Below are 25,294 nucleotides of genomic sequence, written 5' to 3' on the forward strand. Positions count from 1 at the left end.
TCACAGAACGTAGATGTGAGATGCTCAGCTATTATAAGACACGCGAGATGCTTAATCGTTAAACGGCATGGGAGACCATAAGTCGTTAAGCATCCAGTTTTTATTATATTGAACAATTTATTTGATTTAAATGCAATTCAGATAATGGGGCCTTGTGTGTGTGTGGGGGGGGGTGATATGTGGAAAAACCATTGAGAGGAAGGCCCTTTAAGCAATGTATATTCAATCCTATTGTTTGACAGATAAAATGAAATACTTCACAAGTGAAAACAGTTGATAAACACAATTATATATAAGTCTACGAGCCGTTTTTTCCAAACAATATCTTCTGTTGATCGCTCGTTCCATTGCAAGTTTCTGCTACTGTTCTTTTAGAAAAGTTTCATATATATATATATATATATATATATATATATATATATATATATATAAAAATGAAACTTTAGGATAGTTAACCATTTTTTCTATGAAAGATAAATCCTGTGTTTGTTTTTTTTTTTTTTTAGACGATTATATATATATATACATATATATATACACATACATACACACACACACTAGTAGGACATGTGTAGCGGTGTTGTACAGTGGAATTATGCCCCCTATCCCACTGGTAAAAAACAATTTAAAAAAAAAAACTGCAGTTGTCAGTGGGAGCCAGTGCCGGCCCAGTATAATAGTGGGCACTAGTTCCCATTGGCAAAATAAATGTACTGTGGCGAAGTACAGACGCATTTCATATATATTTATATATTGAAGAGTTTAGCTTCCAAATAATCAAGTATATCATCTAATGATTTGTTCTGATAAAAAAAATATTAAGGAATATTATTATAATTGATTAATTGTTCTAAAATGCTAGAATGGCCCTGATAGGGTGAATTATTTTACATTAAATTTATGTGAAACTAACCCCCATTCTAAATTCTACAATTTTTTTTTTCTGTCAAGTCTTCAATATGTTCACATGTAATTTCTCTAAACCCTAACCCAAAATCAGATTGACAAGCCTCCTCATCCTCCCATAATTACACAAAGGCCCTCTCAAAACTACATATAATTGTCTTAAAAAAATAAAAAAACAGAGAGAAAAAACAAACACAGGATTTATCTTTCATAGAAAAAAATGGTTAACTATCCTAAAATGCTATAATAGCCCAAAATGAATCATTTTACATTAAATTCTAAAATAATTTGTTTATCTTTCATTAAAATTTTTCAGGATATTAAAAAGGTAGAATCAATTTTTGGAGAGATGGTCAGATGGAGGTGGGGTAACGGACAGTGTTAATCTACAATAATACCAAAGAAATATTGCAATATATTCATTTTTAAATAGTTCTAGAATTCGATTTCAGTTATTTATACATAAAATGCATTAACAATTCAACTTTGAGTTCTCTAATTTCTTTTTTTTTTTAATGGGCACATGGCATTTTAAGGAATTCCAGCATATCTATGTGCGTTTATTGTAGATTATTTGGAAACTATTCATTTCTGGAGATTTTCAGTGGCATATTCTGATTCCTGGCACAAAAATAAACTTATATGGAAAATTTCATTGCTTAATCTTGTGTTTTAACAAAGATATAACATTTTTACTGAAAAGGTAATATAAAAAATGTGACAAAATGCATATGGTTTTATTAAAGAGGGATAATATCCAAATATGCAAGGCACAAAAATAGTCAAACGTCCTTATTTTTAATCAGATTTTAAAAATTTAAAACGATTCTTTCTTAGCTTATCAAGATCTTTCTACGTAGGCCATTATTGAGATATTTTAAGCCATTTCAATTTTTTCATATGTATTGCTACTTTAGGTCATCAGAAATGAAAAATTACAGGCATAATTCTATGATTTTTAGTAATATATATCTAGATTAGGGATTTCCAAACTATGGTTCATGGGCCAAATACGGCCTGCTAAAGTCTTTAGTTTGGCCTGCAGAGCTCTTATGGAAATCGTAAAAATATAGATGAAAAATTTAAAAAATGGAAATGTGTGGAAATAGCGTTGTGGTTTTTTTTTTTTTTTCATAAAATGATTAAAAGAATGGAGGTTCTGGAGAACCAGATTTGGTAGAAAGCAAAACTAATGAGCAAAACTGTATAAAACACGTCCAGGTATTTTATTTTTATTTTAGTCTGCGTAAATTTTAAAAAGTTAGTAATATGGCCCCCTGTTTGAAAACTTTGTGGAGATCTTTGATCTCGATAAATAGCTTGTGCAAACACTGGCGAAGCATACTTTGCTTCCATTATTTTGGACAGAGGGTAAAAAACAAAAAAAAAAAAAAACCCAAAAAAAAAACCCCCCAAAAAAAACGTGTGATGTTTTTAGTAGCAAATCTGTTTTTATTATTTTATTACCACAAAAAAAGACACTTGAAAAACTAAAGCAGATTATTTGACAATTAAAAAAAATATTACTTTTTTTTTTAAATTTTTTACTTCAAACTTAATCATTTTCGAAATTTAACAAAAATGTTTCAAAATAATTGTTTTTCCATTTCTCAAATCCTTAATAATTTTTTAAAAAAGTTATTTGAACATTAAGTTGCAATTTAAATGCATTTTCTAAGGTTGCTTCTTTTTTTTTTTTTTACATATACAAAAAAGATTTAAGTATAACATTAAAATTCACATGAATATATAGATGCAAGTCGACTTATCAACTAAAGAAAGAGAAACAGGCGTTGAGAGACTTGATAACAACTGTTACCAAAATGCATATTCAAATCAGAAGTGATTTTTTCTTTTAACGTTTTTCACTTAGTTATTAAATTTCATGGTCATTCGTAAAATGATGTAAATTATTCACCAAAAGAAAGGTAATCAATATTTTTTTTCTTTTTCTTTTTTTTTATTATTACATTTTCACCCCAAACAAGGCACATTGCCACGTTGATGGCATAAGCTACAAAGGTACTATGTAGAGAGTTGGGCATCAAGACGTCTGTTCACATTACACTTTAACTTCTGCATGTTAGTACAGTTGGGGAAGCAGGGACCCGGAAGGGAGTTCCAGTCTAGCAGTTCTGGGGAAGAAACTACTGGAGTAGAAAGCTCTTACATCTAAGGATTTCTACTGTGTAGGGGCAGGATTTAGCTTGCTAGTCGGGTTTGTCAGGGGGGGGGGGATTTATGTCTAGTAGGTACAAGTGCTTGTAGTTCGTCAGAGCATTCACCATTAAAATACTTGTAGAACAGGCAGAAGGATGCAACATTTTGTCGATGGGGCAGAGGCTGAAGCTTAGATGACAGTTCAGGACCTATCAGGTTAGCGACTCTTTTGAACCCTATTCAGGAGAGAGAGATTAGTAGCAGATGCACCAGCCCAAATATGACAATACTTCATACATGGGCGAATGGTGGCCTTATAGAGGTACAAGATACTTTCAGGCGTTAGTAGCTTTCTAGCACAGTAGAGAGAGCCCACTTTCTTCGGAGCAGTGCATTTGTAACAGATTTTCACACACACACACACACACGTGTGCATACATAAATAAATAACTTTGCCATATTCCAAAGACCAAAGTTTTATACATCTTACCAATCATTTTTTCCCCAGAACAAAACCAGATGTTTTGGTTCTTTCTGAATTTTACATATTACATCGTTATACATTTTTCTCCTTTTGGAAACTTTTTTTTAAATTTTTTTACTCATGTTCGCCCAAAACAAGGCATATCACCACTTGGATGTAAGGGGCTACTATTTAGGACCATATATAGGGAAGATGAACAAGATGTTGGTTTATGTTATATTTAAACCCTCTGCATACAAGTACAGTTAGGGAAGCGAGTAGCAGGAAGGGAATTCCAAATAATTTGCAAGGATACTATGTAGGGAGTTGAGCAGCAAGATGTTTACCGATGTCAACAACTACATCTCAGTCATGATTACTAGAAAAACACATGAGAAAAGATGTAACAATATTTACCTCGTATACATCATGGACATCTGGTCTTTGCGATCGCCTGTTGGCTCGCTCTGTGCGTTCAGCATCAATATAAATTTCCATGTTTGGTGTTCTCTGGGTAAGAGTAGTAGGAGAGAAGGATGGACTGACCACCGTGGTGGGCGATGCCAGCAAACTAGTGCGTTCAGTTGGTTCTTCCTCTTCACTGGAACCACGATTCATACATAGGCTTGGATTCGGTAAAGTAGACGAACTGGAAAAAGAAAGAAAAAGAAAATGAAATTGACGTCTCGATCGACGAACTGCCCTATCTTCATAAATGGTGGATAAAAGAGCTTCAAGTTTAAATATTACCTTATATGCCATTTTTTTTTTCTTTGTTATCAAGACGTGTGCACGCATACACACACACAACAGAATAGTTATGGAACATCGTTTTGTTTTGCTGTTACGTGCAAGAAAATGTCTAGGGGAGGACACGCCATATATATTGAAAAAAAAAACTAAAAAAACTAAAAGGAGTTAAAGAGGAAAAAATAAAATTTATTGAACAGATAAACAATGAAAAATATTTCCAAGAAAAAAGGGTGCAAGGGAGATGAATCTGGTTTTAGGTTAATCTTTTATGTGGTGTAAATAATAACAGAGTTTGAGAAATAATAATAGACTACTTTTGGTCAGAATATAAGATCAGGAAAATCAATATTTACCAAGCGTTCAGTTCTTTGGAAGGGTGTTTGTAATTGGCTTGTTTCAGGAATTCTTTAGAAACGGATTATATCCCAGGAAAAATAAGCCAGGGTCATAAATAGTTGAAAGGTCTCCCAAAACAGCATTCCTTCTCAGAGCTGATTTAATAACTAAAGTTATGATGCTATTAGTGTCTATTTATAGTTGTTGTGAATGAAACTTTCTAGAATTTCTACAATGGAACACTACAACTTGAAACTTTTTTTTTTACATGGGGGATCACCACTTATCAAGGCCCGGAAGCCACTCGGGGATAAGGGTTATTGTGTGTACAATAATCAATGGGATAATATCGTAGTAATAGTTGGTATTGGAGATTGGATAAAGTGTCTTACGTAAGGGGGCGATTAATCAGGAATTTGTTTATGTTGGCCTTGAAGACATCCAAGTTGTAGTCAGGTGGGAAACAGACAAACGGAAGAAAATTCCACAGGCGTGCACTTCTCAGAAAGAAGCTTTGTTCATGGAATCTACATTTTGATTTAGGCACAGATAAAGAGTGGGGGAAATTACTGAGTGGTTTTAGCTAGACAGGTGTTTATCGTGAAAGATTGGTGAGGGGGGAGACAGAGATTGGAGCTTGGATGAGCACTTGCCATGGAAATAACGATAAAACAAAGGCAGGCTCGCAACATCTCTTCTGTGGGAGAGAGGTTGCAGGGAAGAGAAGAGAGCATCTCCCACTTAGCCACGAAGTCTATTTTGTACTTTGTCAAGGCAGGATAGGCTGTTTTTTTGAACCTCCAGCCCATATGTGGCAGCAGTACTCCATCTTTGGACGTACTTGGCTTTCATACAGATAGAGAATTGCATCAGTAGTGAGATATCTTCTGGAGCGGTAGAAGGATCCCACCATTTTCCCAGCGGCCCGTGCAACAGACTTGATATACGTGTTCCATTTCAGATCAGGAGTAAAGGTCAAACCCAGGAGCTTGTCAAAACATGAAGCCTCTCCAAAACGAGAGCCATCCATTTCAATTGATGCTAGATGAGGAACAGAGCGTTAATGATATAAAGATAGTAGCTTGGTTTTAGATGCATTAAAAGTAACCAGCCACCTCTTCCCCCATTGTACCACGCGCTCAAGATCAGAGGAGAGAGAATCAGAGAGAGCTTTGTAATTTACAACCTTTGATGTGTTGCCATAGATGGTCGTGTCATCAGCACAGATGTCAACAAATGATTTTAGTATGTATTTTGGGAGATCATTGATGTAGATCTGGAAGAGAGTTGGGCCCAGAATGGACTCCTGGGATCTCCAGCATTAATACTGTGAGCCTCTGATTTCTGCTCATCAACCACTACTCTTATGAGCCTATCAGAGAGAAATGATTTAATTATTGAGAAAACATTTCCAGCTATACCATAGCTGGAAATCTTGTGAAGTAGGCCTTTATGCCATACCTTATCGAAGGCCTTTGATATGTCAAGAGCAATTGCCCTAGAAAGGAAGCCTTTGTCGAGAGATTCACTAATCCTATGAGATATAACTGTTAGCACATCGGCTGTAGATCTAGCAGAACGGAAACCATATTGCATGTCACTAAGGAGGTTATTTCTGCTGAGGTGGTTGACTACTTCTTTATTTAATATGGATTCCAGTAACTTACTCATGACACACAAGAGACTTATTGGTCTGTACTGAAAGGGAGATGACTTATCACCTGAATTCTCAAATACAGAGCACACTGATGAGGTTTTCCAGGGTGTTGGAAAGCACTTCTTCTTAAGGCAAAGCTTAAATAGTTTTGTAAGTATGGGGGTAAGTTCTGGTTGAAGCTTTTTCAACACTATAATTGGAATGCCGTCTGGGCCAGTTGCTTTACTGGAATCAAGGTTCTTAATTAGTTTGGCGACCTCATGCACATATTTGTATGTTCTGGAGCCCTCAAAAAAAGAACACTTTTCTGGTCTATTTTTTAGAACTCTCCAAAAATTCTTAAAAAGACTATTTTCTAATCGTAATGTAATGTATTTTAATAGTGAAAGTTTTATATAATATCACATATTATATTATAATATTATATATTATTATTTATATTTATTTTATATTATATTTTATATTATTATTTGTGTACGAAATTGTAATTTTTTCATATTTTGAAAAGGAAAATGTCCTCTTATGACATTTGCTGAAACAAAAACAAAATTCCAAAGACTCCTGGGCAATGCCAGGTACAAGTGAGCTAGAATGGTTTTCCTGTGGAAATTCACATTTAAACATAATTTTTTTTTTTTTTTTAAATTTAAGAACCTGTGACGTAACAGATAAAGTATCTAGTCAAATTGAGCAGTAAGTAACAAACACTCTACTAGAGTCAATCTTCAGTGCAAGCAATACTTAGAATACAATTGCAAATTACTTAGGACTTCTACTCTGCCATGGCTGCCAGAATGAGAGCATTCTACATCCATGGATTAAATAAAAGATTTTGTACAAAATTCCATGCAGATTTTCAAGTTCGACAAGATACACCTCAAGATTGAAACATTGTGAAAATGACATTCAAGATTAAAACAGTAGTCCGAAGAATCCAAATAATATGAATTATGTTATAATTTTAAACAATTTTATTCAATTAATGAAAAGACCAAAGAATGTCGTAAGTAATGTAATTAAACATCACAAAAGTCTAATTAAAAAAATAGGGAAAAGGACCAGCATGCATTTTTTTATTTATTTATTTTTTTATTTAATATATAATTTTGTAAGATATCTCATTGATTTTATTTGCAAAGCAGATTTTTTGGTTTTTGTCCTGAATTTCTCCTATTTTTATAAAGATCATTTTTAAGTGATTAATAAGAATTCGTAAGCATTGCAACATAAATCTAGTAAGTATAAATTATCATCAAGATGTAACATCATTGACAACTTGTCTTTGATTTATTGAATTTTTTTTTTCAAAATGGCGAACAAGACAGCTGCTCTTCGGTTTCTCATAAAATTTTATTTTCTTATTTAAAGATAAAACTACTTGATCAATTTACATGATTTTTAGAATATGATATTTTCATTTCATCACATATACATGCAGCGTACAGATTTTTCTTTTTTTTTTTTTAATATACGAGGAATTCTAAACAAGAACCGATTCTTTTGACATATATTCGTTTCTTGAAGTATTGTTTGCAAACATGGAAATGTCTTTCTTAAAAAAAAAAAAGGAGGGATAATAAGCAAAATAAAAATGAAAGTCATAGGCAATGTCAGATAAACACATCAGATATTGAAATCAAAATCTATAAACATTCAAACTGTGATGAAGTTGGAAGGGTTTGTTGCCGCAGTAGTGACGATCTTAGTAATCACCAGAAAAGTCACAAATGTACAGAATTTTTAGACTTTGGTTTAAGTGGTGTTTCAAGATGTATATGGGTCAGTTAGGACAATGCACCAGTGTCCTTTGTAAGGGGTCTGCATACTTGTAAAATCCTATACCAGTGAATGCAAGTTATTGGCAAGATTTAAAAAAACATTTACTCTTAAAATCTAACATAAAATTATCTTGCTTGATTTTTAATTTCATACCAATATATCAATCAGTCTAATATATTGATACTTGATTTGGATTAGCCTATTTTACATTTTTTTTTCTTCCCACGCGGGGGGGGGGGGGGGGGGTCGCAGAAATACCTGGATTAGGACCCAGACGCTAGGAAGGTTGTCATCCAAAACTATTGTTATTGGGTGAGAGTATCACATACCTCTACAAAGTCACCATCCATCCATGCATGGAGCATTGTTGTCACGTCTGGGATGATGCATCTATTGCTGACCTCTCCCACGGTCCCAAAAGAGTCTTAAATTTAAGAGATCCCACTTATTGACCAAGCTCCAACCACTGTCCAATCGCTATAATGTTGCATCCCTGTGCCTGTTTTACAAGTATTTTAATGGAACATGCCCTGATGGACATGCTCTCTGGGACATATCAGCCACCAACAAACATTTTTATCAATCAAAAAGAAATAGATATACTTGACAACTTCATCTACTTATGAAGCTCCATAAACAAGCAAGACAGTATAGACTACAAGTTGTAGTACAGGATAGGTAAGGCCTTAGCAGCATTTAATCAGCTTTGTAAAACCTTGAATAAAAAAAAGAAATTCACTCTCAGATCTAAATTAAGAATTTATAACAACAAAAATGTATTGTCCACACAGCAATATGGAAGTGAAACTTGGCATCTCAAAATCAGTCAAAAGAAGAAACTAGTTGCATTTCATTCCAAGTGCCTTAGAAAGATTGTAGGGATCAAATTGAATGATCCAATTACAAACCAAGAAGTCAAGAGATCGCATTAACCAACAGATAGTATTATCAGTAATCTGTAAACGATGTCCAAGCTAACTCGGACATACCCTAAGATTGATCCTAGAGAGAATTGCCAATCAAGTGCTCCAATGCAATGGAAAAAGAAAAAAAAAATGAACTGGAAGCAGGCAATTGAAAGAGATTTGATTGCAATCAGAAGAAACTGGAAAGACGCTGTCGATCTGGATTCACATAGAAAATGATGGTGTACTTTGAATGTCTCATGCGTAGCAAGATGCAGGTATTCATAAGTCTACGTAAGTAAGCTTTGATGAACTCATAGCATATGTGCCCCCTCAACGTACATATTCCTAACCAACCTAAGAAGCATCAAAATCCCTCCCCTCCACTACTGAGGTCCCCAGATGCCGGAAAGCCTATTTTAATAGTTTCTTTCCTTCAGGCTGTTAGACTTTGGAATTGCCTCCCCGTTTCCAAATTTCTTGATTGTACTAACCTGTAAAAGTTTAAATGTAATGTGAACAGACATCTCGCGACTCAACTCCCCACAATTCCCTGTTAGACATGATCTTCAATAGTACCCTCTTATGTGCAAGTGGCAATATGCACTTTATGGAGTAGAAAAGGAGTTAAAAAAAAAAATGAAAAAGATGTTTTATTTTGCTTCAGTTTCTTCCTGAAAATACTTATTCCAAGTAGGAGAACAGTCATAGCGTAAATATTTTGCGATACTCATCAAAAGAGATTGCAGTGAAGTTATTGTATGCAACATACTGTTTCTTTAAAATAGAAAATTCAAAATGATTGGGTACATAATTATTCGGTTTTTGTAGATAACCTATCTATCTACTATTATATAAAAGTCACTTTGTGTGTGTGTTTGTATGTGTGTGTTCCTTCCTCATAGGTTCCAAAATGGCTGAGCCTATCTTTTGCAAATTTCACACAAAGCTAATTTATATGTCTGGCAGAATTCTTATATTGTTTTGTACAGAAATTCATCTGATAAGTATCGAAAATCAAAAAAAAATTCAATCTTAAAATTAATCAATAGAGGATCGATTCTATAACAATTCATACGCAATCTGCATGAATTAAAATATCATGTTTAAGCGTATTGTATAACCAGGAAACACCGGGCTGCAAGCTAGTGTTGGATATTTGGCGGGTGACTCCAGAAAAAGAGAGGCATATGATGAGTTGCACTCACTCAAATCGATTCGATCTAAGAAATGCAAGGCTTTCCACAATTGTCCATTGGAATGCATAATTGACCAGAAATATTGGTCAAAGGATTAGAGTAATATATAATATTAATATTAGAGTAATATATAATGGGAAATAGTAAACATTCCAGGATGAATGAATGTTTATATAAATCGACACAACAGAAAGCAAACAGTCGGTCACAGAATAGCAACAAGCTGACATATTTTCTTCACTACCAAAACATCCACACCACCCCTACCCACCTTCACTGATGTCAAACAACAGTCATAAGTGAAAAATCGCAAACTTGTCAGTGTGAAATAAGCAAAAATATTTTTTATAAAATCAACTGTGTTGTGTTTTATTTGCTGTCAGTGCATATATATCGTAGATCAATGACAAAAGCCCATTTAAAAATTATCTAGACTGAAAAGCACGTTTGAATGACCGGCCACAATGAATATATAATAATAATGCATGGTCAACAGATACTAGAACAAAATAATATTTTAGCAAAATAAAAACAAGCATTCCTTGGCCTTTTGGCTAGGAATAAATTGTAGTATATGTGCTGATAGGGCTTCACCTTTTATGCTTTTGATCTGTGATGGAAGCAATTTTCATTTTTGCCCCAGTCCAGAGTGCTCCTTTTTTTATGGGGGTGAGGGAGCTAAATTTTCCTCCACATTAAAAACTGAAGCAAGTAAATAGGGATATTTCTTTTGTTCTACCGACAGATTTTGGAACAGTAAATATACTTTTTTATCTTTTCTATTTTTTAAAAAAGTACATAAACACAGATGTTCAATTTTTTTAAAGTAAACAAATGGTTTCCCAATCCAATTTCATATTTAGTAATAAAAATGAAAACAGATATACGTAATCGACTACACACATCTGTTCAATCCATTTTTGTTTTAGGTGGTTTACATACATTTGATAATTCTTTTTCAATATGATTTGCATTTCAAAATCATGCGTGTATAACACACACACACACACACAAATAAAGAATTTCTTTTAAAAAAGAAATTCTTTATTTGTGTCTTGTGTTACTATGTTTCTGTAATGGTGTTCATCCTGGTTGGATTGATTCAGCTTCTTCCTTCACCTGCATCACATTCTGAACAATGTCAGCTTATTCAAGATAGTTAATCAAACAGGATTCCACCATCATGGGCCGACCATGGCACTTGATATTTTGTCACCACCAGATCTCGTCGCCATACAAGAGTTGGACATGTGCGTTGTATGCCGTCTTGCTTTCATGCAATGGGGTTCCTTAGTTTTGTGAAATTGTTGACAGTTGCGTGAAAACTCTCCATGTAGTTGATATATGCCGTCTAATACAGGGTGGAACGATAAAATTGTTAACTTAGAAAAAACAACACGATTCCATTTCTGTTTGATGAAAACCAATTTTCTTTTTTTGTTGCAGACTATCTACTAGTTGGTCAGTTGTGTACAAATCATAGGAGCCTTCTGCCATGTCTGAAAGTGACACAATGTTCAACGAGTGAGATTCAAGATGCGCTGCTGTACAACTCATGCTCTCTACTGATCCAAGTTATGGCAACAGGACCATTGCCAGCACCCTCAAAATGCATCACTGGATTACCACAAATAACAGGAACATATCCAGGGTGATGAAAATAAAGTTTCTGGCCACGGTTATGGTCTTTGGCATGGTTTCAAGTGTGGGCCACATCATGCCACCTTACATCTTCAAAGTCGGCTTGAAAGTCAACACCAAAGTGTAGCTGGATGTGCTGAAGAGTGTGGTGATCTCCTGGTACAATCAGGTGGCCGCTGGCAGACCCTGAGTGCGGCAACAGGACTCGGCGCTGGACCATAAGTCCAAAGAGACCCAGGCTTGGCTTTAGGAGTGCCACAACTTTGTACCCTTCTCTCACTGCCCCCCCTCCTCCTTCGGCTTGAATCCGCTGGACTACTTCTTTTGGTCATATGTCAAGAATATCACCAACATGACTTCCCATAACACCAAAGCCAGCTTGATTGCTGCCATCTGCCGAGTATTCGCTGAGCTCCTGCCGGCACTTGTAGAAAAGCATGCTCCCATTTCCAGATCCATACTGAGGCTGAAGGTGGCTACATTGAATAGATGTCAGCTCTACTATATAACCAAGTTACTTGAATTGATTTTTTTCAATAAAAGTTTTAAAATAAAGCTGTAGTGTTGTTTTCTTTAGGGCAACAAATTTATCGTTCCACCCTGTAGTTGTGTTAGTTTGCCTACTGGAATCAATTATGTTACCAAAGCAAATCTTGATTCTTGATTCTTTCCACACCTGCAACAATTTGTGTATCCATAAGAGTCAGATTTCCACAAGTGCTGCATTGAAGTTAGCTGCACCTGCTACACATAATCGATGCAGCTAATTTGCAGCACTTGTTGAAATTAAACTGTTATCGAAACAGAAATCATTCAAATCAAATTTATTGGCAAAAAATAAAGTCCAACAAGTCACATAAAAAGACGTGTACATCTATATACAGCCTGACAGTTTCTTCAAGGGGACTTTAAACCTGGATATGGTAGGCATCGTCACCATCTCCTCCCATAAGATGATTCATACAACAGAAACATGGACATAGAATGCTGTCTTTCTTCTTAATGCCTTATTCGTGTTTTAAGCAGCATTCGCCCGGGGTGGGTTGAGCCTGCTCCATTCATCCTTTCCACAACATCACTCATGAAAGTTAACTACACCGAACGGTTTAAATTTGGGATCTCTTCATATTATTTGGATTCTTTGGACTCCTGTTCTAATCTTGAGTGTCATTTTCACGTTTCAGTCGATGTAACCTTCAATTCAAGTCAGGTGAGTCTTGTTGAACTCGGGAATCTGGACAGAATTTCAAACGGAATCCTTTATTTAATTCACTGGAGTAGCATGCGCTCATTCCACGTACTATCCTTTCACGTGCAATCACCTTTTTCTTCACCCTATTCCCTATGCTTCACTTTTTGTTATCAAGTAAGATCTTTGACTTACTTGCAGTTTCATCAAATACTTTTGCATGCAAAATCCGATCCCGCATTTTGCTAATTCCTACCCTCTGATGAGAAGGAAAGTATTTCTTCGAAACTCTGCGGATTAAGGACTATCCACTTATTTAGTGTTTCTTTTTCAAATTAAATATGTTATTAACTCTTTTTCGAAGTGTTTTTAACGTTTTATTACTTATTTTCTCATATATATATATATATATATATATATATATATATATGTGTGTGTGTGTGTATATATATATATATATAATTATTACAATAATTTTTTTAATACCTACAGACACTAGTGTTTCATCCTTTCAGGAATCATCAGTGCAGGGTGACACGGGAGTACACACAAATATGAATATGGTTAAATTTGTGCTCATTTTTGCATTAAATACCAATCCCTATCTGTGGATTGAATGGATACCATAATATTCAATTCACTGCACCTTATCATAGAAAAGGTCCATATACAACATTTCCGCAAGATCAGCCTAGTAGTTACTGAGAAAAAAATGGAACAAACAGATAGACTAAGAGAAATATAGATATATACCTAAGGTAGAAAGTACACTATCCAATCAAATTTATCGATTTAGAACGATGAAAACAATACAAATAAGTAGTTCGTCTGAACGGATCATAATTCAGTGCAATAAATACGGATTCTAATTTGTTAAAAGATGGCCAGCGTTTTTGCTTTTTTTGTTTTTTTTTTTTCCAACAGAAAAAGAAAACACTAAAAAAAATAATTACTTACTCAGATAAAAATTAAACAAATTATATACAAATATGATAAGAAAATGTATAGGATTTATTATACGCGGATCATCCAAAACATGTGAGTGGTCGGTCGAGATACATGTAAAAAGAAATACTGATTAAAATAAAGAGATAAACATCAAACAAACTCACTGTATGGTTTTCAAGGGTATATCATCCATCGGTACAGTTGGCTTAACTCTCCGCCGGTCAACTTGACCAGATGAAAGGAGTGAGAAATTAAAAGCTAAGCAGTAAATACAGGTAGGATTAGTTGTTACCCAAAAGCATCAGAAGTTTACATTGATTTTCTTTTTTTTTTTTTTGTCTTCTTTTAAAATTAAAACTTGCATGTGACCAGGTCGCTCATTAATCCAAACACTAGTTGTCGTAACATTAATAGGCAATCATAGTGATAATATTAGACAGGTGAGGGGTTGAGGTTCACAGGTGGCAGATAGATTTGTTTTTTTGTTTGTTTAATGGAGGGGGGAGGGGACCAATGATAGCCAAATTAGATTTTAAACAGTCTGTAAAAAAAAAAAAAAAAAAAAAAAAAAGTACTTTTTACAATTTTGTTAATTAGCATTGTCAATTTTAGATTTTTGAGAGGTTATTGACAAAAGAAACAGTGGCTATAACACTAGTAAAGATAGATATAAAAATAATGATGTTAATTTTTTAAATTGGTGCACGTGTATGAGCAAATGTTGTCATATGAGAGACAATAATTGTTTAGGTGAAACAATCAATGCAAGAGAGAGAGAGAGAGAGAGAGAGAGAGAGTACATAAGCAACAGCTGAACACATCTCCTTCAGGCCAGCGAATGCTGAATAAAAAAAAAAAATTGCACCTAATAGATTACAGAAATAAGCGTTAATATGAACAGTAATCACAAGTCAGGTTAAAGTAGAGATTGACTGTGCGATGATGATGATGATGATGATGATAGTGAGGAGGAGGAGGAGGAAGATTAAAAACTAGTTTCGACACTCATTGCTGGTTTTACACGTTAGGTCCAATTTTAAAAAATCCTGAAGATTTGCAACAATCTGCAAATAAAGACAAATACAGATAAAAAAAAAAGATGAGCAGTCCTTATTTAGAATTCAACCTAATTAAAAAACAAAAATACAGAAAAATCTGTATGATGTACGTACCCATCACAGAACATAGATGTCATATTCTAAAAATCATATGAATTGATCAAGTAGTTTTATTTTTAACTAAGTAAATCAAATTTTATGAGTAAGTGGAGAATAGGAACCATCTTATATCGCAATTAAAAAAAAAAAAAAAAAAAAAAAAAAAAATCAAGGGCAGATAAGTCAAAAATAAATCAAACTTGTGAGATCAGCCTTGTAATGTTGTAACAGTGCATACGAGCGCGTAGGAAAGTATCAGCGGCAGTGAAGGATGGTTGGCTGCGAAAAGATTAGCAGCAGCAGTAGCTGAAAAAAGTGGACATGCCAATTAGGAAGTGTGAGTGAGAAGTAGGAAAAAAAAGGAGAAAAAAATGCAACACGTGCTCAAGGCAGAAGGAAAATGGACGTCAAAGAGAATGGACTTGTAATGGGCCAGCTGTAGTCAGTGTGTGGTCGGAAGGAAGGAGAAATGCATGCTAGTTTAGGTGACTTGTAGCAACAAGAGACTTTTTAAGTTGTGTTGAGATGGGAGAGTGACGGCAATAAAATTTTGTGTTAAAAAAAGAAAATGCCGACGCAGATTTTTATTATTTCCAGTTTTATTTTTATGAATTACTAAAGTTTTATTTTTATGAATTACTAAAGTAGTTTTATTTTTATGAATTACTAAAGTAAAGTTTTATTTTTATGAATTACTAAAGTAAAGTTTTATTTTTATGAATTACTAAAGTAAAGTTTTATTTTTATGAATTACTAAAGTAAAGTTTTATTTTTATGAATTACTAAAGTAAAGTTTTATTTTTATGAATTACTAAAGTAAAGTTTTATTTTTATGAATTACTAAAGTAAAGTTTTATTTTTATGAATTACTAAAGTAAAGTTTTATTTTTATGAATTACTAAAGTGAATTTTTATTTTTTATGAATTACTAAAGTAAAGTTTTATTTTTATGAATTACTAAAGTAAAGTTTTATTTTTATGAATTACTAAAGTAAAGTTTTATTTTTATGAATTACTAAAGTGAATTTTTATTTTTTATGAATTACTAAAGTAAAGTTTTATTTTTATGAATTACTAAAGTAAAGTTTTATTTTTATGAATTACTAAAGTAAAGTTTTATTTTTATGAATTACTAAAGTAAAGTATAACAGCCACGTTACAATGTTACAGATATCACAATCACTTTAAATCATTTAAAAATGATTTTCTTTATAAAAAAAAAAAAAATACTTGATCAATTAACGTAGTTTTTGGAATATGAAATTTCCGTTCCATGATGAGTCAAAGATTTTTTCACAGTTTTGATAGTTAGGTTGAATTCTAAAGAACCAAAAGGGCTTTGTCAGACAAAAGTTAGACATAAGTCTCCACTTTTAGAGGGTATTTTTAAAGTAATAAGGGAGTCGGAAAAGGAGGAAGAAATCAAAGAGGAAAAGATGAAAAGGCTACATATCAGTATCATTAGATGAGGATCAATGGTTGAAACTCAACTCATCATGCAGGAGTGAAAATAAAATTATAGAAAAATACTATGTACAGTCAAATCGTTTAAGGTAGATATATTTTTGTAGTGCAAGTCCAGAATTTAACCTAATAAAAAAAAATAAAAATACATAAGAATCTTTAGGACATACATACTTATGAAAATATTCCAAAAATCATGTAAATTAATGAAGTAGTAATAACTACTTCATTAAAATTCATTTTTTTTTAGCTAACAAAATAAATTTTAAAAAAGAAACAAGACGTTCTGTTTTGATCCGCCATATTTAAGAAATAAAAGAAGACAACTCAATTCGAACTACTGAGATAACAACTTCATAAAGTTACGTGATTTTTGTTCTGTGATGGGTACATACATCATGGAGATCTTCCTGTATTTTTCTATTTTTTAATTAGATCGAATTCTGGATAAGAATCCATTTCAGTAAGAAAATCTACTTTTAGTCACAGAGAATGGGGTAGGGGGTGGGTTAGGGATGAATATAAAAAAAAAAATTTTTTTAAATAAAATAAAAGAGAAAATGTTTTTCTAAGTGTGGATATGAAAAAATGTGGGGAAGTACCCCCTCGACGTAAATACCCCTAAAAAAAAAACAAAAAAACAACAAGCAGCTAAATCCCACCTCTACACAGTAGAGATCCCTAGATGTAAGAAAACCTTTTATTGCAATAGTTTCTTCCCTAGAACTGCTAGACTTTGGAACCCTCTTCCGGGATTCTGCTTTCCCAACTGTACTGACATGCAGAAGTTCAAGTATAATGTGAACAGACATCTTGCTACTCATCTCCCTTCATAACATCCCTGCAACTTATGTTCTTGATCCCGCTACATCAGTGGCACTGTGCCTTGTTTGAGGTGAAAATGAAATAAAAAAAAAATTAATAAATAAAAAAGTGCTTCAGACTAAATATGCAACGTAATATTAGCTACTTGTATTTTCTCTACCACTCTCCCTCAACCCAGGACTGTACCCTAATAAACAAATATTCTGACAGCATAGATATAGCACTCTCCCTCGATACTAGTGCACAAGTATATGTATTTGCTGACTTCAATGTCCACCGCAGTAACTGGCTTGGATTCTCTAATTACACAGACGTAGCTGGTAGCACAACACATAGCTTCTCTATATCCCATTCCCTATCTCAGACGGTTACATTTCCAACACGTTTCCCAGACCAGCAAGATCAACATGCCTCACTTCTAGATCTATTTCTGACAACAGTTCCCGATGATTGTACAACAAATGCCCACAGCCCACTCGGGAATGCTGATCATGCTGTGATAATGGTAGAAATCACCCTAAATTCTCGCCCTAAAACTGAAGACCCACTACTCAAAACAATGAAGTATTATAAAAAGGCTAACTGGGAAGCCATCAGAGAACTCCTCAGAGATACCCCATGGTGAAATATCTTTTCTCTTCCAGCGGAACAGTGTGCAAATGAGACCACTAAATGGTTCAAAACTGCAATTGAAGCACATGTTCCCTCATGGAAATTCTATAGCAAGCCCCACTCTCCCCAATGGTTTACTTCTGCTTGTGCAGTTGCCATTACTCAAAGGCAGCATGCATTCCACAGATTCAACCAACATAAGTCCAGTTCAAACAGACAGAAGTATATAGAAGCTAGAAGTAATTGTAAGAGAGTAATAACAACAGCTAAAACAAATTACACTGAAACCACCAGAAAACGCATCGAAGCACAGAAATTAGGAACCCGTGATTTTTTGGAAAATCTACAACAGTGTAGTAAATAATGGGCAGTCAACAATTCCTCCACTATCAAACAATCATGAGGTTGCTTGCACGGTAACCGACAAGGTTAATCTGCTTGCCAGTCGGTTTGCCTCAAACTTCACACTGGACCTGGCACACCACTCCCTCCCCAACTTTCCTTTGCGGACGGACAGACGCCACACTAAACGATTTGAAAATCATCCTTTCTCAGGTACATGGCATCATAAAAAACCTAGACACCTCAAAAGCATGTGGACCGATCTCATCCCGGCTGTGCTATTAAAAAAATGCTCTGCTGAGGTTGCTCCACTTCTCTCCAAACTTTACAATAAATGCCTTAACGAATCTTGCTTTCCCGACTGCTGGAAAACTGCTTCTATGGTACCAGTTTTCAAGAATTCTGGTGAAAGAACTGACCCACTAAATTATCACCCCATTAGCCTCCTCCCGCTTTTCGCCAAAATATTTGAGTCTTTAGTTAATCAAGCCCTAGTCCAACACCTGACAGCTGCTAAACTCCTGACCGACAAACAATATGGATTTAGGCAAGCCCATTCAACAGAAGATATCTTAACTGTAGTCTCTGAACATATATACTATTTACTGGAAAAACAGGGGAGGGGGTAGAGTGGTAGCCCTTGATATATCTAAGGCTTTTGACAGGGTATGGCACGATGGTCTTCTAAGAAAAATTAGATCATGTGATATCACTGGAAGAATACATAATGTAATTAAATCCTTCTTAAGTAAGAGAAAAATCCAAGTTGTCCTCGATGGTCGTACATCTAAACAATAAGATATGTGGGAGTACCTCAGGGGTCTATCCTTGGCCCTTTATTATTCCTGATATTCATAAATGACCTTCCTGATAAAATTGTTTCTGAGATAGGTATATTTGCTGATGACACCACGCTCTATAACAGGCACAAGGGGAAAACAAATGAACACATATCTAAGGAAATGGCAGAAACACTAGAGGATGACCTCCAATCTGTAGTGGAATGGGGACAAAAATGGATGATCACATTAAACGTGATTGTCGACTGCTTGGTGAAGATACTGAAGAGAATTTCAAGTGGAATTATCTGAAAAAGAAAGCGTACTTAACTAAGAAAATGACGGATAATTCAAATGTTGTCAGACTTTTCTCACATAATGCGTTGTTTAAGAATAAAATTACAGACTGGATTGTAGATTCTGGCGCTATGTGTCACATGCGTTATGATATGAAGAAATTTATTAATTTCCAAAAATTGGATGTGGCAGAAAAAAATAACCCTTAGTGATGGATTCTCAGTCGAAGCATTAGGAGTAGAAAACATAGAATTAAATGTAAGTGTACCAAAAGGAAAATATCAAAGATGCAAGTTGTATGAGACTCAATACGTTCCCAAATTATGTTACAATTTATTAAGTGTGTTGAGAGCTACTAAATCTGGGGAAACCTTCATATTTATTGAGACGGGTAGTAAACTTTTGGACAAACAGAAAATAATAGCTACCGGTCCGAAACTTGGGAACATGTACTATTTGAACTGCAATGAAATAAAGGAAGCATCCCATGCAACAATTACTTGCTCATATATTAACACAAAAGTGGATATCAACTTTTGTGGATCATGTCTGGATGGAAAATATCATTGTTCCTCATTTCCAAAAACTGGTCGAAACTCAAAATCTCAGAATCATGCATAACGATGTTTGTGAAAGTGATTTTTGAAATGTGAAAACCAAGATGAAAATTGCATGGGAAAAACAAGTTTTTCTGATTTATCATCTCAATCAAAAATGGGGAAGTCAATATCTACGACGGGTCGAAAACGTCGCCAATATATTGAAAGGAAAGCCGAAAGAGAACATGTAAACAAGGAATGAATTGATCGGGAGAAATCTCCCTCAGATGAATGGAGGAGGGAATGGGATGTGCAAAACTTTCCACAAAATTTCGAAGAAGGTTCATCATCAGGAAAACGTCAAGAACTAAATCGTCAACCCACTGGTCGAATTGGCAGTGGTCGCTTTGACCAGGGTGAAAGAGATGACCGTCAAATATGACTGAAAAAAAAAACAAAAAAAAACTAAAGTTGGAGAAAAGACAAAGAAGGCCAACGACTTTCATAAAATTAAATGTACCTGTGAACTTCTCATTGTAAAAACTGATAATCCACTGGTGCCAGAAGTGACGTTGAAGTTAAGTACTCTGATAACCGATGTTCTAACAAAAGGAATTTGCAACAGTTTGAAAAATTGGTGTGCAAATTATGATCGCATTTGACACGCTTTGCACGCAAACCACCGTGACATTTTCTTTTTCTTAAAAATGAAAATCTGAAGTAAATCAAGTCTAACACATTCCTGGTATTTATCTCTCATATATACCAGTGCTTGAGAAGCAATGGAACAGTTTTGCAGGCTCAATAATTTAGCAGAAAAAACAAAATTCTGTACACTTGCCTTTCTGGAGTAAAATGTTGTGAAAACAGTTTTAAAATAGATTCAGATATAAAAGAAAAACAGCTTCTAAGCTGGGCACAAAAAGGACTAATCGCTGTGCACATGTTTAAACTTAAAACTTTTGTTAAATTTCTAAGTCTATAAAAATGAAGAAACGTTCTAAGGAGTTACAGAGAAGTAAACAATGCCTGGGAAAAATAAAATAAAGGGACTTGTGAGCAGACTGCTAATGAAACCCAAGGAACTGTTTTGGAAGACTGACATGAAACCCTATTTACATTAAGGGGCAGTATTGGAAATTTATCAATGTTGTTGGGTTTTAATGCTTGAAAAATTATCTCCTTTTGATGGTTCAAGATTTTGCTTATTTTTCAGTGATGTAAGAAACTTTCAGTTGCTCCCCTTTGTTTTGTGATGATGTGTGTTTTAGCATTGGGTAATTTGGAGTTATCTGCTCTTTGTATATATAAATGAGTGTATGACATGTCTTTTCCTCTTCACTTTGTAAATATGTGAATAAACAAGACGTGTCTTTCTATGTCTACTGTGTGTAAAGGCTAAGAAAATGTTGTGTTAATTAGTTTTCTTTTGTCAACTTGTCGATATAACTTCCAGTATGAAGATCATTTAAAGAAGAAATGAGGAGGTTGGAGGTGTCTATTCCAAAAACCTTTCTTGACATGAGGAGGTTGGAGGTGTCTATTCCAAAACCCCTTCTTGATATGAGGAGGTTGGGGGGGGGGTTATTCCAAAAATCCTTCTTGACATAGGGAGGTTGGGGGTGTCTATTCAGAAAGCCGTTCTTAACATGAGGAGGTTGGGCAACAACAACAACAACCATACTTTAATTGGAAAAACTTGCGGAGAATGCTGTTTTACGGTCGTAAAAAATGGAACGAAAATTTAAATTTCTTTCCGTTTTAAATTTCGTACATTTTTACATTGCATCCAACTCATCATTCACATTCGACATGTCAGCTTATATAGGTTTTCAGGTATGCTCACAAGGTTGGAGGAGTGTCTATTCCGAAAGCTATTCTTAACATGGGGAGGTTGGGTGTGTATTCTGAAAGTCGTTCTTAGCATGGGAAGGCTGAGGTGTTTATTCATTGTAAGCGTACCCGAAAACCTATAAAGGTTGACACTTCCAATGTGAACGGTGAGTTGGACTCATGTATAAAAAAAAAAAAAAAAAAAAAAACACTTTTGACGTTTTCATTTAAAAATTAAATTATTTCGTTTTTGTTAATGATAAAGTTTTATTTTTATTAAAAAAAATCGTTTTATTTATATATAAAAAGGTATGATTGTTGAATGTTATTCTTTCGATTACTTTCGTTTAGGGGGGGGGGCACATAAAAAAGATTAAAACAGAACAAAATTTCAATTTCCGTTCCATTTTTATAGCAACTGTAAAATTCTAATCGCATTCTCCGCAAGTTTTACCCTTTAATTTTTCTGGGGGGGGGGGCATTCTTCCACCGGGCAACGCCGGTTAACAAGTTCTGCTAGTATAAAATAAAACGTCTTCAAAATGTCCTACTAGCGACACCAACACGCCCTTGGGAAGGATTTGCAAACAATAACTTTGTTATGCGAATTAATTGGGGGTGAGGGAAAGAAGAGAGAAGAGAGTTCAAAATCTAAATCAAAATAAAAAAGAAAAAAAAAAATATTAAATCGGAAATATGTTTAAAAAAATAAATAAATAAATAAAAAGCAAACTTTCTGTTTATATTTCGGATGTATATACGTTTTCAATGTCCTAAATTTTTTTTCAAAAAGACATCATTTCTATACGATTATTCAATTTGTAGTTTTAAAATGGTTATGTTTACGATTGCCGTTTCCACTTCATTTCCGGTCGCCCCATGATAAGCAAGCTTATTATTTAGAAAGGCACTTCTTGGTATGTTTACCTAATCTGTGCTCTTTCACCTAAAACCTTGATAAACAAAAGATACTAAAAAAAAAAAAAAAAAAAAATCGATAAAAAAAAAAGGGAGCAACCTGAATTTAACGGAAACAAAAGTTAGTGTTATTTAAGAGTTCAATTATTTTCTCTCTCTCGAATTATTAAGTTTGTTTTTTTGTTTTTCCTCTAATATCAAAATTGAAAAGAAAAAAAAATCTATATTTAATATATATTTTTTTACTTTGTCACATTTTAAATCTACAAATCGAATAATCATATTCGAAATGTTCTTTTAAAAGTGTAAATATGGGACGATAAAAACGTACACAATCCTTTTTTTTTTTTTTTCTACGAGATTAATTTTTTTAATTTCATTTTTTAGTCAATAATGAAAAAAAATCTGAAAGTTTTTATTTTTTAAAGTAATGCTTATATAACGACTTAAACTTAACACGAACGATTATCAAAGTTAGGAGAGAGAAACTCACCTCATTGTTAAAGTCCAGAAAATACGAAAAGTCTTGTGGTTTTTTTTGTATTGTTTAAAAAAAATGAAATCAGAAATGATGGTAAAACTTGACAAATTTAATGAATTCAGCGAAACAGACTAATTTAAAGTTTTCTGTTTTAAAAGATGCTATTTTTTCACCCCCATGTTCACTGTTTTTCTCTGTTGTCACAACTTTTCGAGTGTACGGGTCGGCGGCGGCGATTAAAAGAAAAAAAAAAACAAACAAAAACAACACTTTCTCGTTCTCTCGCAACAAAAAACTTTCAACAATGACGATTGTCCACCTAAAAAAAAAAAAAAGCCGCATCTCATGACATTATACGCACATTTAAACAAACAAACAAACAAACAAAACAAAAACCATTGCAGTAAGAGTTTACTCTGTTTCAGGAAGCTGTTGCAGAGGGGCGAGAGGCGTGTGAAGGTGCCAATCGACCGTACAACTAATAAAGTAGATACAAGGCAATAGGAAACAAGGATCATAAATACAGATGTTCAGTTTAAGACGACGTGTATTATGTTATATTTTTACCATGAAATAACTGGTAAAAAAAAGTATGGCCATGGATTCAGGATCAGCCGGGGCGAGAGTTGTTAATTTTTGGGTCCTTTACGTAGCAACTGGTAGCTGAACGTCAGTAGGCACTGGAGCAAGTAGCCGGACGTCAGTGGGTCTAAATGTGTCAGAAATTTCGTGAAAATAGTGAATAATTCCACCCCATCTTTCCAAGCTTATAACTCCTCGAAAAATGTAATTCAAGCCCTAATTTTTTTTTTCAATTGAAGGAGCAAGGACCAAGGTTTCATTAAAAAAAAAAAACAACGTGTCTTTTTTTTTTAAAAAAAGGGTTTAAACTTCGGACTTTACAGGTAAATTTCTAAAAAACAGTTCTTTTTTTTTTGTTTTAAATTTAAATATATTATTTATTGACCTTTTCTCTTCAATTTGTGATATATAAGACTTTGGTACATAAATTAATTATTTACTTTTTAATAGACATTTCAAAATGGGAGGCGTGAATTATTCGACCCCCTGTCTTTCCAAGCTTATAACTCCTCGAAAAATGTAATTCAAGCCCTATTTTTTTTTTTTCAATTAAAGGAGCAAGGACCAAGATTCCATTAAAAAAAAATTAAAAAATAACGTGGTTTAAAAAAAAAAACTTTACAGGTAAAATTCTAAAAAGCACTACGTTTTTTTTTGTTTTAAATTTGAATATATTATTTATTGACCTTTTCTCTTCAATTTGTGAGTAAATTAATTATTTACTTTTTAATAGAAACTTGAAAATGGGGGGGGGCGTGAATTAAAAAAAAACGTTTGTCTAAAATATTATATTCGGTTTATTGGAAAGAACATAAAATTTCACATTGACCCTGAAAATATCGTTAAAATAGAATCAATAGAAAAATTTTGATAGATTTTTAAAGTTTAAAAATTGAAAAATATTGAGTTTGGAAAATTCATTACTGTTTAAAAAAAAAAAAATTCTATTACTTTTAAAACAACTTTAATAGTTTATTTTGGAAGTATAATCCATAAAGAAAATAAATAACCCACTTTTAACAGAGAAATTACGAGATTTTTATATTTTATTCGCAGTTTCGTGTTAGGGGTGTCAAAAATTCCTACAAAAATTCTGATACACCTAGTGGGTCACAGAAGCTGGTGGCTGGAAGCGTTGGAGCTTCAGAAACGAAATGGGAAGCCGCTGAAAGCTGGAGGGGGTCGGCTCGAGCCAGCTGGAAGCTGCAGGGCTTGGCTCGAGCCAGCGGTCATATTTATTTATGGCAGTTATTTTTATTTATGGAAGCTGCAGGACTCGACTCGAATCAGCCAGAGGCATTGGAAGTTGCAGGAATTGGTGTGGCAGGCTGTAAGAGGCAACAGTAAAGAGCCGAATGTGTATTGCACACAAGTACTTTGTGATTTGCATAATTAGTTTGTTGAGTAGCCCTGAAAAGAGCCGTCTGGGTACTGCCACTGGCCCTGATCCCCACGGTGACTGGGTCCACAGACTTGACTTGTCAAGTTGAAATAGAAGCGTTCCTACCTTCAGAGCTGAACAGATGATT

General features: G+C 34.1%; 1 protein-coding gene across 6 annotated transcripts in view; it reads right to left on the minus strand.

Annotated features, from left to right (window-relative positions):
- The window catches only part of LOC145260369 (presenilin-1-like), a 76,572-nt gene that overhangs the window by 32,480 nt on the left and 18,798 nt on the right, over nucleotides 1-25,294 (minus strand). For 3 of the 6 annotated variants that reach the window (XM_080118313.1, XM_080118314.1, XM_080118315.1), the window contains exon 2: nucleotides 3,947-4,178. In XM_080118313.1, the coding sequence (XP_079974439.1) occupies nucleotides 3,947-4,147 (201 nt within the window). In that variant the 5' untranslated portion in view covers nucleotides 4,148-4,178. Of the gene's footprint in view, nucleotides 1-3,946; nucleotides 4,179-14,100; nucleotides 14,649-15,108; nucleotides 15,147-23,195; nucleotides 23,554-25,294 lie in introns of those variants that run through there. The other 3 variants (XM_080118311.1, XM_080118310.1, XM_080118309.1) reach the window with 3 other exon arrangements.

Source organism: Euprymna scolopes, chromosome 36, assembly GCF_053919585.1.
Source record: "Euprymna scolopes isolate OS-2025 chromosome 36, ASM5391958v1, whole genome shotgun sequence".
Taxonomy (NCBI): domain Eukaryota; kingdom Metazoa; phylum Mollusca; class Cephalopoda; order Sepiida; family Sepiolidae; genus Euprymna; species Euprymna scolopes.